This window comes from Streptopelia decaocto (assembly GCF_964273445.1).
Source record: "Streptopelia decaocto genome assembly, chromosome: 7".
Classification (NCBI taxonomy): domain Eukaryota; kingdom Metazoa; phylum Chordata; class Aves; order Columbiformes; family Columbidae; genus Streptopelia; species Streptopelia decaocto.
The window spans coordinates 36,797,632-36,810,169 of record NC_138661.1 but is presented as its reverse complement, the minus strand read 5'-3'; the positions used below and the strand labels follow the sequence as shown (position 1 = coordinate 36,810,169).

General features: G+C 45.2%; 1 protein-coding gene across 2 annotated transcripts in view; it reads right to left on the bottom strand.

The window, feature by feature from the left end:
* Positions 1–12,538, bottom strand: part of GALNT16 (polypeptide N-acetylgalactosaminyltransferase 16) — a gene marked incomplete at its 5' end in the record, with an annotated part of 87,435 nt that overhangs the window by 20,352 nt on the left and 54,545 nt on the right. For both annotated transcript variants that reach the window (XM_082058740.1, XM_082058739.1), the window contains 6 exons: positions 1,384–1,487; positions 2,500–2,584; positions 3,524–3,611; positions 5,612–5,733; positions 6,801–6,866; positions 9,506–9,573. In XM_082058740.1, coding sequence (XP_081914866.1) covers positions 1,384–1,487; positions 2,500–2,584; positions 3,524–3,611; positions 5,612–5,733; positions 6,801–6,866; positions 9,506–9,573 — 533 coding nt within the window. The remainder of the gene's footprint in view (positions 1–1,383; positions 1,488–2,499; positions 2,585–3,523; positions 3,612–5,611; positions 5,734–6,800; positions 6,867–9,505; positions 9,574–12,538) is intronic.

Sequence of the window (12,538 nt, the reverse complement as noted above, 5' to 3'; positions counted from 1 at the left end):
GGCAGGGTGGCCAAGTGACTGGCACAGCAGCTAGACCGGGGCTAGTGACAGCAAGGAGCTGAGTTTGGCAGTGCAGGGGAATCTGAGGGACACATGAGATGGGACCTTCATGCCTGAGTAAAGGCTGCCTGTTACTTCTGCCTACAGTGCTTAGCTGATGCACTAGCACTGCTGAAATCCCAATGGAAGCCCCATAAATGTCTCTTTTTAATTAGATGAATATCATAAAACTGAAGGAAGACATCAGAAAATGGAGAACACAAGCACTCATTATTAGATACCTTGTTTTAAAAAAATGGTACCTTAATATTCTGTTATGAGCCAAAAATATTATTTTCTGGTTTCAGAGAGCATTTCAGAAAGAGGCAGCTCCCCCAGCTGTGTTCAGAGAAACAAAAGTTTCCTCTTCCTGTCTACTTCTTTCTTTCTAATTGGTCTTCCAGGTGCTAGAAAACACCATATAAATCCTTCCTTAAAGCATTTTATTTACAAATCCGTGACATTTCTGGAATCTGTAGAAACAGAATTTTTTTTTTGCAGTGTTAGCTACAGAAAAGTCTAAGTTGACTGCAAAACAGAGTAAGGCTTTTATCTCTTCAGCTCCACCTCCATAATTTCTAAATAAATGCCCTGAATACTTCAGGTCTCTGTGAATCAATACTCTTCCTCCTTCTGTCACTAAAACCTGGTGGCATTGCAGCATCCCTTCACCCAGGGCAAAGAGAGATGCCTGGAATATCTGTGCCACTATTAAGTGCAAGAAGATGGGTTTAAGCACCATGCCCTATAAGATAACAGCACTTGAGTGGACAGACTACCCTGAGCCTCTGAATTCCTCAGATGTTTGTGATGCCCTAGTCTGCTTTTAAGTGTTTCCATTATGAATCTATTTGTACCCAAATTCCACTTACAAAGAGACTTGTTTTATTAGGAAAAATATCGTTCTGACCTATCAAGCTGGGAGAGTGACTCAGACTTACCTGGGAAAGAGGAACAGGTATAAGAGAGCATAGGAGTGACTCTCCACTTCAGAGCTGGGGCAACAATGACTGTCATGCAAAGGACTGGAAGAATATTCTCCAAAAACAAGAAACAATTTTAATACCAGGAGATTCCTCTTTCTTACTTGTACTGTGGAAACATCTGTATAACAGTGCATATGCCTATAAGAGAATGATAGCCCTGACTGCGAAAAACCTCCACTCAGTTTGAACAAAGCTGATAGCAATATAATTCTGATTACGTGGGGCTTTCTTGACCGTGTCTTTAGCCTTACACTGACATGCAGATCAGACCTCTCAAAAAGAGAGTGCTGGTAGGTGATGAAGACTGGGAACTGGTTCTGCATTAGTGTATCATTCCCCTGAAACATCCTAAACTTACCAAAATTTTCTCCTCCCCAGATGTCCATTTGAGTGTCATATTTTCCCAGGTGGTTAAACCAGGACTTGTCAATCACAAAGATGCCTCCTGCTATAACGGGGGTTCTAGAAAAGAAAACACAAGCTCACACAAAATAATCACATGTATATGTAGCACTAACACCTTCATTTTAGAAGGGGGACAACTTGTCCAGGCTGGGACATGAACCTGCAGCAAACTTCTGAGATCTCTCTCACTGGATCATCCTCCTGCCTTTGTTAGATGGTCCTGCAAGCACTACATGAGTAATGCTGCGTCTTTTGCATTTATACAAATATGCACAGTGTGAAAAAGTGACAGGGGCACTGTCTGATGACAGTGTTCAACAACTAGACATGGTGTGAGAGATGCTCCTGTATGGACTCCTCTGCTGTTAGCAAGCTGGCTACTTCTGCAGTACAAAACAAAGGCTCACAAATTACACAGAGGAACTGAATGACACTTCCATGTTACAAACAGGGAGATTTTTGCCTATACAGACAACACTGTGACTGTTTATATCAGGATTTTTCCAATTCTACATTCCTCAGAGCCATGTATACAGCAGCAGGACTGGTAATAACTGCTCCAGCCAACAGAGTCTGTTATGTCCATGGACACACATATTTAGAAGGGGAGAATAATTCTGTGCCCAAATTACTAGGCAAGATTCAGTTCCCAGGTCTGCTTTACACTTGCCGGGTGACTATTTAGCTGCTTCATTCTTTAAATCTTCACCTGGCAGATGGAAGTAATTAAAAACCCCCAAAGGGATTCCTGAGGCATTCAGAGTGTTGAGTGAGGGAGACCACAAAACCAAACATACACAAAAAGAGGTGGCTTGCAGAAGTGGCATGCCTACAAGCCTATGATAGTATATAACTGCTATTCTTAAAATATTCAGATAGTAATACTCTCAGAAATAGTTTAGACCTCAATGCATTCAGAAAATAACATGAAGAGTTTCTCCTCATCAAGTGAGCACTGTGGCATTTTGTTCTCAGCAAGGCAGTCCCTGTGTACTCCATGCCATACAGGTAAAGGTTTAGTAAAAGCATTTGGAGGACTTTATGTACACAATCTGTGAGAGACAGCTACCTTATAGACTGAGTTGGGTCTGTTCTGGACATCTTCTGCTCTATAGGAATCTGCTCCCACTTAAAGTGAAGGCTCCAGTCAAACCCTGAGAAGGAAAAAAAACTTCATCAAATAGGTTTTGTTATTGTTTTTCTACTAGATTCAGTGATAGTCTGCACCTTTACATCTCAGGCTCTCTCTGTTTTCCTTCCCTGAGCTTCCTCACAGTCTACCCAAAATGGCAAGAGTCTATCCTAATGTAGAAATCACCAGCTTCTGTCTTGGAATCCTCATCCCTTAGCACTGCAGATGTCTGCTCAGTTGCACTCCACATCTTCAGGGGAGTGTTGTCAGTGTGAGAGGCAATTGCAGTTTGGCCAGTCTGTCTTACACCTCTCCATCTGCCAAAGTCGTGAGGATTTAATCAAAGGACTTTGTGGGATGTGTATTCTGGGAACAAAGGCCTGCAGATCCTCGTAACCATCACCTCTTTCAAGACCACCATTTGTTCATAGTTGGCTTGTGGTGAATAGTTGAGCACAGCACAGCCACTAACATTATACCATTTTTAAGGGGAGACTTCAGCAGGCAAGCAGTGTGGTAGCGAACCCCAGCAACAGAAGAGGGAGAAGAGCACCAGGCACTGTGTGTGAACACAGGAACATCTGCAGGGGGTTCAGCTATGGGGAAAGAGGTGAAAAGGTTCAGAAGATGCCATGAGAGCCTGGAAGGTCAGAGCAGCAACTGCCTGTCAGACTCCAGTGTGCATATAATGTACAGAGGGCAAGGTGATATGTTTAAGCAGTTCATTAAGACCTGAAATTGCAAAATGTTGTGACAGTGATGCAAGATCAAAACAAAAACACTAGTTGGATTTTGTTTAAACTCTGCAAAAGATCTGACTTTGCAAGTTGCAGGAAAAGGAGCAGAGAGAGCCCACCAGGAAAGATCATCACTGTTTTCTTGGAAAGCTGAACAGAACATCAATTATTTTTCATGCACCATGCCTCAGGCCTAACTTACACAAGCCATTCATTACACCCACCTCCCCTCAGATCTGCTGATGCTGCCAGGTAGGCAAAATTATCCAGGCTGATAACATCAATGATTGGACTCACCACTCGGGTATAATCCTGAGGGGGAGAAAGGGAAAAGAAAAAGAAAAAGGAGTCAGGCTTTTCTTGAATGTCTGGCAAAGTTGCCAGAGATCAAAAAACCACAAAGCTGCACAGGTAAATCTTTGTCTGGCTTCTCCAGTACAGTTCTGGTAGCTGAGCAAGGGATCTGTGGCCACTACATCCAAACATGGAGATGGTGGGTACTAGCCAGCTGCATGCCATGCATATGGGGAATGGAGCCTGGGGCCACAGCATCCAGGTGTGCTGCTAACAAACAGCTCTTTATTTCCTGCCCAAGAGACAAGGCATGAACCCCTGTCCCAAAGGTTTGGTACTTGCTTTTAATATCTACTGACAGCACACCTTCTGCTCAGCCATCCTTGAATTACCTAATTATCATCAGCCTAGAGATGATCAACCCCCTAATAAAGCATCTTCCTAACAAGTACTATGAATCAAGACCCCACACTTAAGAATCATAGTGTGAATTTAAAACATTACAATATTAAGATATTTGGGGGTACTTTATTGGCATTAAGGGGTATATTTATAGTTTTCCTTTGCAATCCTTTTAGTAAGTAGAAGTTGAGATGATAACTATTTTTCAACAACATGAGACAGGGCATTAAAGGCAGTCTTGTGATAACTGAAATACATAATGAACCAGAGAGCTGGCAATGCCAGAAACAACATCTTGTGATCGAACACCTGATAGCCAGCCTCCATGCCTTTCCAATCAAACTTTTACTTTGTGCCTTGCAATAGTTCCTCCTGCTGTAGCATACTTGGCCAGGAGGGCACATGCTAGATGAGAGTGATCATTCACGTTTATGTCTGCCGAGCCTAAGCCTCCCCAGCACCCACCTGGCAGCCTGGTGCTCCAGCCACTGCTCCAACCAGTTGGTGCTAGGCTTGGATATGGCAAGACTGAAATCTCAAATAGGATGCACATCAGAAATGTAGGAAGAAGGTCAGAAATAGGCTAACTTGAAATCTGCTCACTAAATGACTAAATGACTTTTGCAACTTGGACCCTTCCCTAAAGAAACCAGTGAGGTCCTTTCTGCTTAGGGACCTCTATGCTGCTGGTGCTGCAGCTTGACTTAACAAGCAGTAGTAAACATTTATGGCCATCTGAGATGGAGGATTTATTGACCAGGAATAAAAAGCAGAAGCTTTTAAATCATCAATCCTTAAGTTTCAACTTCTTCCACTTCTTCATATTAAGCCAACCAAACATGAATACAAGGCAGCATTAGAGCCTCCACCACTCCTCCCGCAGCCCATTACCCCATGGGATCGTCCTTTTAGAGGAGGAGATCAATCTCAGCCACTTGCAAGCATGGCTGGGATTTCTCCCATCACCTCTCCCCAGTTTGCTCTTACAGTGGAGCTGTATGTTTCCCCCTCCAGCCCTACAGTGCAGTCAGGTTGACAGCCGCTAATATTCCTGTGTCATTTTCATTCTTCCAGCCTCACATCAATCCTTTGACAAGTGAACCAGCAAAGAGATGTCCCTGCACTCACAGACAGGTCCTTTGTGCTGGGAAGCCATCTGCATACAGGTGATGTGTGTTGACAGCTCAGTGGGAGCATTAATGGAAGGAAAATCTTGGCAGTGACAAGGCGGAGGGGAAGGTCCATCAGCAAGAAGGGAGATGTCAACCATGAAAAAGCTGCACAGAGTGTCCTGCCAAAGTGGTTATCCTGTGTACAGGTGGGGAGGACTAGGAAGGACAGCACTTGCAGGAGACATGAGGTACAGTTTGGTGGTCCAAGCGTTCACCATTGCATTCCACCACTCAGCACCTCCTGCCCTGCCACACTGGCAGGAGGACATAGAACCCTGTCAAGGATCTCTTGCCCATCTAGCACAGTCTGTACCTTCATCCGTAACAGCCTGCCTGAGGAGTACCTGGGCAGGCTTTGTCCTCACCAGTACTGCTGATGGCACGTGTGTCACCAGCACAAGATAGGCCAGCTTCATCCATCCTAGAGGTGGACATGGTGCTCACCTCTTTTACTCTCTGAAGCATTGGCTGCAGCCACTCGCTGTTGACTTCACAGTGACTGTCCAGGAAGGTGAGGATGTCAGCAGTAGCCACTTCGGCTCCTCGCACCCGAGAGCGAATCAGCCCTATAGCGAGGAAAGGACAGCACAGGAGCAGGAAGGTTAGGATGGGAAACAGCTGAGCCTCCTTCAGGAAAAATACTTTGTGTGGCCATTACAGAGAAAGAGCAGGTGGTTTTGCTATATCACACCATCAGGAGCAGAGAGCAGCTTTAGTGGGGCATCCCTCAGGGGACACTGTCAGCTGAGCCCTCCCAGCACACAAAGAATGAACTCACTTGTCACTTCTGTCCATGCCACTGAGCTTTCATCTGGTTCTTGCTGTGATGACATCCCCCCTCCCTTCCAGCCCTCCCTGCAGGTACCTTGCTGCTGTCTGCTTGGTGTCTCTCCCATTAGAGCACCCTGCTGCCTCTCTCACGACTTCCATGGGATCAAGCCCTACTCTCTGCTTTTTGCCTTTCTTACTGCTTATCTGCTTTATTCCCATTTGTTCTTTATTCTGCCCTACAGTCAGAGATGTCAACCTGGCTCTCAGATGTCTCCTTATTTTCTTACAGACCATTCCACTACCTGGGATGCTCTTCGTGAACTAAGCAGTGATTCCTGTCTCCCCTTGCTCCAGGCCTGCTGTGCACTGACAGCTTTAGGAATAAGCCAGTACATGGGAGTCAAACTGAAGAGCAGTGGGGAAAATCAGCGTTACCATTTATGCACATAGGAGATATATGAGAAATAACTTTCCTTAATTGTGTCTCTTTATGATAGATATATGATTGTTTTTCCTTTTCCCACATCTCCTAGATGGTTTGTTATCTTGCACTCTGGGTTTAAAAGGACAGGACTTACATCTTCATCTTTATTCATAAAGATCTTCAAATGTGGTCCTTGTTCTAGCCAGGGCCTCTGGACACCACTTCTCATTATTTAAAGTATGAAATGAGAGCCCTGAAGCCTGAGAGTTGATAAGGTAGGTTCTCCCTCCACAGAGCCTCCAAACTAGAATACCAAACCCTTATACTGAAAAAACAAACCATAACTATTAGCAACAACATGTAAGCAGCTGGCAGGCAAACAGGGCAATGTGGGAAAATGTGCAAAATCTTCGTACCTACAAAGCTTTCCAGACTCACCTTCTCGCCGGGTGTTTCGTAGACACTTGACCTTTGGGATCTTGGTAAGGAGCTGGCAGTCCTCAGCTTAGGGAAGGAAAAAAAAATTGGCACACATGTATGAATTATTTGGCTTCAACAGAGAGCTCCAATTAACTGTTCTTCTGCTTCTCCACGGGAGGGGAAATTCTGCTTTCACTTAACATCACATTAATCAGCCTGATGGCCTTAATCCTGTTGTCTGAAGAGTACAGAGAGGAGCACTGCTTGCTTGCCATCCTCCTCGGACAGCTGAGCCTGTGTTTCCTTATTCTCTGAGCAGCCAGGCTTTTGCCCTCCTGTGCTCAGTGTTTCACAAGAACAACAGGGCATGAGCTGGAACCGTGGCACTGAGCACTGATGAAATGGAGTGACCGCAGGGAGTCAGGGCTGCAAATCACCAAAGTGCCAAGTGAAAAAGAGTCCTGTCATATTAAGTGATGTCATCTGCTCCCTGGGCATTTCCCAGATCATCTGGGTATTTCCCATTTGTTCTCAGGGCAGTTTCTGCTTGATTTTATTCCGTAAAGGCCACAGGGATATGACCCACTTCCTTGGAGACACCATCGCATTAACACACGGATGCCCAAACGAGGGCTTTGCCAGCAGCTTGCCAGAAGCTCCTGGCTTCCCTCACTTACATTGCTCAGGGAAGACGAGAGGGAGGAACAGCTACTGGCTCCAGCCCAGCTGTACCAATGAGCACGAGGTCCTTAATTCATAGAATCATTGAACCATTTTGATTGGAAGAGACCCTCAGGATCACCAAGTCCAACCATAACCTGACTCTAGCACTAAACCATGTCCCTAAGTACCTCGTCTAAATGCCTTTTAAACACCTCCAGGGATGGTGACTCCACCACTTCCCTGGGCAGCCTGTTTCAATGCCTGACAAGTTCTCTATTATCCTCTCTCTTTTCCCACCCTAGCAGAGCTCACGGGAATAACAATTTCTAAGTCACTCTTTTCCCTTGGTCCACCAAGTTCACCTTAGTTTCCATGTTTATTGCTCGTTCCTTTTCAGGTCTCGCACCTCCCCTTCCCTGCTGTCATCCTTCCACAGACTGAGTGCTCTGAGGACAATGTGAAGTCTATTAACCAAAGTGCATCTCTTGGCATATTCCTGCAGGAGCATTTCCATTCTCCAGGATACATGCAACCTGAACCACTGCTCTTGTGTGAGTGCTTTGGCAGCTGCTGCATCATCCACATGAAGTGGCGCATGCTCTTAATTACAAAGTACTGAGATTTGACTGGACATCTGGTACAAGAGAAGGCAACACTCATCTTGGCTAAGCCACAACTTCAAGTAAATACAACAATCCTTATCAAGTCATTCACTCTCCAGGAGTGAGCACATCACTCTGACTGTAACTACTGGCCACAGCTTACGAACTCTCTGTATCTTTGAAGAAACCAAGGCAGGCACTAAGGCCAAATGTCAGACCTCAAATATGGGCTACAGTGCTTCCACACAGGTGCCTCAGGGCAGTAGCTGAATCCACAAATATCCAGCTGCCAGTGTGAAAAATGAGAGCTGTCATAAGATGGGGCTTTTAAAAATCTTTCCATTTATTTAGGAGCCTACATGGGAGCTTCTGGCTGAGCCCTGTGCAGTACAAGTCCCAGACATCCATCAGTGTTGATCTGGTACCCGTTGGCCATTGAGAAGTGAATTTCTAGATGCTGAATATGGGACATTTAGGACTGTGTGTTGGAGGCGCTCAGAAACACCCAACTCCAACAGCTGGGCACAGCTCAGTCCTTATCAAAATCACACTCTATGGCCCTTGAAAAGCTAAATCCCTAATCTCAGCATCCACTTTTAAAAACTTTTTTTGGCCAAAGCTACATAAGTATTTAGCTGCAAAATTGAAAGAGCAATGCTTCCTTACCTCAGCAGGCCAGGTGGACATTCTCAGCTATCTGTAAAGTGTTCTGAAGGAGTAATTATCAATTATTATAAGTAGCATACAACTAGGCTGTCCTTGAATCTAGCACACATCATGAGAAAAGCAAAAAGTCTTCTGTCCCCACCACCTCACCACTACAACACAACAGTCAGGAGCAAAAGCAACTGTACAGATGGAAAGAGTCCATAGCATCCAAGAGTCTTCAGGTCTGGTGGGACTCACGCAGTAGACACTCCATCCCTGTGCCAAGCTGCAGGAGAAGGTATGGCACCGCCTAAAGCAATAACCCTTTCATGGTCTCCCATGGGGACACCTGAGATCCAAGACACATGGAGACAGGCAGACAGTCTCACGCCAGTTTGCCTGTAGGACCACAAGCAGCAGTTTTCTGTAGGCTTCATTGCATCCTCTTGCTCTCTCTTGGTTTGTAATTACCCAGACTGCTGAAGTGCACCATTGCTACATACATGTCTGTGCAAAACAGCTCACAAAATGGTGCGTAATGAAACTAGACAGAGATCTGGATCTGTGGAAACCTGGCCAAAACTGCCAAGCTGACAGAAAGGGAAGACCCAATGGAAAAAAAAGGAAGAAGCTCTGGCCTCCGCTTTGCACAGACATAAACTAAACACAAAAAAACCTCCTCTCTTTCCTTTTTCTCTTGCATACAGACAAGAGAAAAATTCTGTGAGGGAGGGGGTATGAACAGAGAAAACAAAAAGAGGGAAGACAGAATGGAAGAAGCAAATGCAAAGGCAATAGGTCCATACTTACGATCTGAACTGAAGTCATCTACCAAAATGATCTCCTGGATAAGGCTGGGAGGGGTGCGGTTCAGGACACTGCAGGGACCCAGGGAGGAAAAAGACAAATGTCTGTGAGCTGCCATAACAACAACAATGGTAGGACTGATACAAATCTGCTATGCTATGCGTTACAGCAGGAATACCAAACTCCAGTAATGTGGAAGAGTTAACCTTGACCTTCTACCAGGGTTCATTGACAGGAGCCTAACTGCAAGCAGGAATATCCCAGAGGGCTGTGGCATCTCAGCCGAACCTTGCAAGGACTCACAGCCAGAACTGCAGGACTTGCCTGGGGGCAGCTATTATAGCAAAGGATGCTGTGGTACATTTTCTGCCTCTAAACAGAGAGAAGAGCACCACCCGCTCCCACCTGCCAGGTACTGGGCAAAGCTTATGGCTGCAAGGGAGTAGAAAGAGAGCTGACATCTTCCCCAGCAAGGAGTTTTGTCTCAATGCCACAGACGAGGCCTGCTGGGGCTTTCTCACCGATTCCCCTTCCCAGGAGGAAGGCAATTTTCTTTGGCAATATTCTGGATTTGGGGATTTTCTTCCTCTTTTTCTTGTTGCTCGTCTTTCTTTCAAACCAGCCCCCACACCCACTGAGAGCACCTCCATTTCCTTGGGCTGGTCACACCATACCCCACAGTACTGTCGGGACTGCAGTGGGTTTGTGCCTGAGGGACACAGGGACTTTCACACACAAGGAGGGGAGACAACAGCTTCTGCCCTCCTTAGAAGTTGATGCATCTTGGTACCCTGCAGTCAGAACCATCTGATTCTGGACTTTTTGTCCCTCTCATTTGTTTAAGATGCTTGAACTAATTTTCCATGAGCTTCTTCAAATCCCTTCCCTGGCTCTACCACAACCACACAGTGGCTCCTTCTGCCATGCCTCCATGCACAGGCAGGTCCTCCTTGTCTTCAACAAGAATGCTCAGTCACATTTGGTCACCCCAGTGATGAGGAGGACAGCTATGCAAATGTCAGTATTATATAACAGGGGTAAACACTGTCCTCTTGGTTCTAGCAACCCATCTCATTTCAGCGGCACCCACCTTCCTGATTTTGAGCAATTCTGCAGAAAGACTGTTGGCTTTTTTTTCTTCCTTTTTTGGGGGGCTTTTTTGTTTTATACATGAAACAGACAAAAAGAGTAATCCCATGCTCCCAGGAATGGAGCTTTAGAGAAAGAAATTACCATCTTGCTAAGTAGCATCATTGATGGCTTTGCATACAGAGCCAAAGTTTCCTCAGTTTGGGGGAGTTTTCTGCTGTCTCACACAGCAAAATCCTGACTGCTCTGCTGCTCAGAATCACATCCTACTCTATTTCAGATTTATGCTGCTTCATATGTCTCTGAGAGTATTTGTATTTCGAGCTTCTATGTCCCTAGATGACTGAGCTTGTATTTTTCTAAGCTGAATCTCATTTGCTTCTCATGGCTCATACCTCTCTTGATCCTCTAGCATGGTGGGGTGGGAGGTGAGGGATGTTCCTCTTTGCATGTGTAAGTGCAGCTTCTCCCAGCATAGGGATCATCTGCATATTTTACAGACAACGTTGCCCTGCACTGAAATTCTTGCCTGTACAAATTCAATGCAAAATACAACCAACTGAGACAGGCTGCATTCTGCAGTATAATGGCTGCAAAATGGTATTCTACACCTTCTCCCACTAGCTTGGCTATTAGCAATGCTCACATTTTCTCCACAAGTTTCAGGTCTTCCAGCTCAACGTAACTGTGAAAAAAAGCAAACACTTTGTTCCCTCTTCCTCACCTGTCCACTGATTCCCCAGCAGAGAGAAAAAAATCCTCAAGGAGCTCACAGTTCATTGTTCAATGCCCAGTTCTGCTCTCAGCTCTGCAAAAATTTGCTCTGGATCCTTGGGGAACATACTTAATCTTCTTTGCACTTTGTCTTGTCCGTCTTTTTAACAAGGAACACAGGAATCCTAGCTATTCCCTCCAATGAGGTGCAGAGATTGACATGACAATCAATTACTTTTAGGCACAAAATGTTTTATTAGGATTCCAAAATCCAAATGACCATTGCCTTTCACAGCAGAAACACAGACTGTTCTCCCCTCAGCCCATGGATTCCCTACCTCCTTTGTCTTTTCTCACAGCTTCCTCCTTCTTTCAGTATCAGTGTCCTTACTCTGTCACACAACACTGCATTAGCACTGCCAATGAGTTTCTCTCCTCTGCTGATCTGTCCATCCCTCTTCAGCTCACAGATAATCTAATTTATTCCAGATATTAGCAGAGGAGTTTCTCTTTTTTTCCTTTGCTCTAAAGTAATCTCCTCTTTTTCCGTTATTTAAATTGTCATTGTAATGAGTTGCTATACCAAATGCTCCAGCATTACAATATAATCCTTTTAATGAGAATATATACAGGCTCTCTGCATAGGCACAGAACCACTGACAGCTGTTCAAGTCCCTTGACTTAAAGCCTGACTGGTGCACTTTTATATTGCACCAAAGACAAGCAGTACCCACAATAATGACTGAAAACAGAAATAAAGAGAAAGAAAGGGACCAGACCACAAAGCAGTTGATTTTCCCTTCTGCAAGAATGGACATTGCAGCAGAAGTGATGGTATCACTTAATGACTAATCAGGTGTAGACATCAATCATGCAAAATGCCTTTTGAGTGACAGTTATTTCTGAGGGAGAACAGGATGCCAAGCAAGTAACTGGTTTGAGAGTGACAGCTATGTCCTGCCGAGGAAAAGATATCGTGCAGGCAAGCAGCTCTTGACTGACACTCATATCCTGCAGGACCAAGGGTGCCAGTAACAAGCCATTTGAACTGGCATGTTCACAAGTTCTGATGGATAGCCCATTTCCCTTTTCTTTCCCCCTGCTCCCCATCTATTTCTCTCCCTCCCTCATACACAAACATTTCTCCCACCCTCAAGTGGCAACAACAGCACATCACTCCCTTTGCTTCCACCCAGCAGCAGGGATCCCAGGGGCAGCAGGGATCCCAGAGCT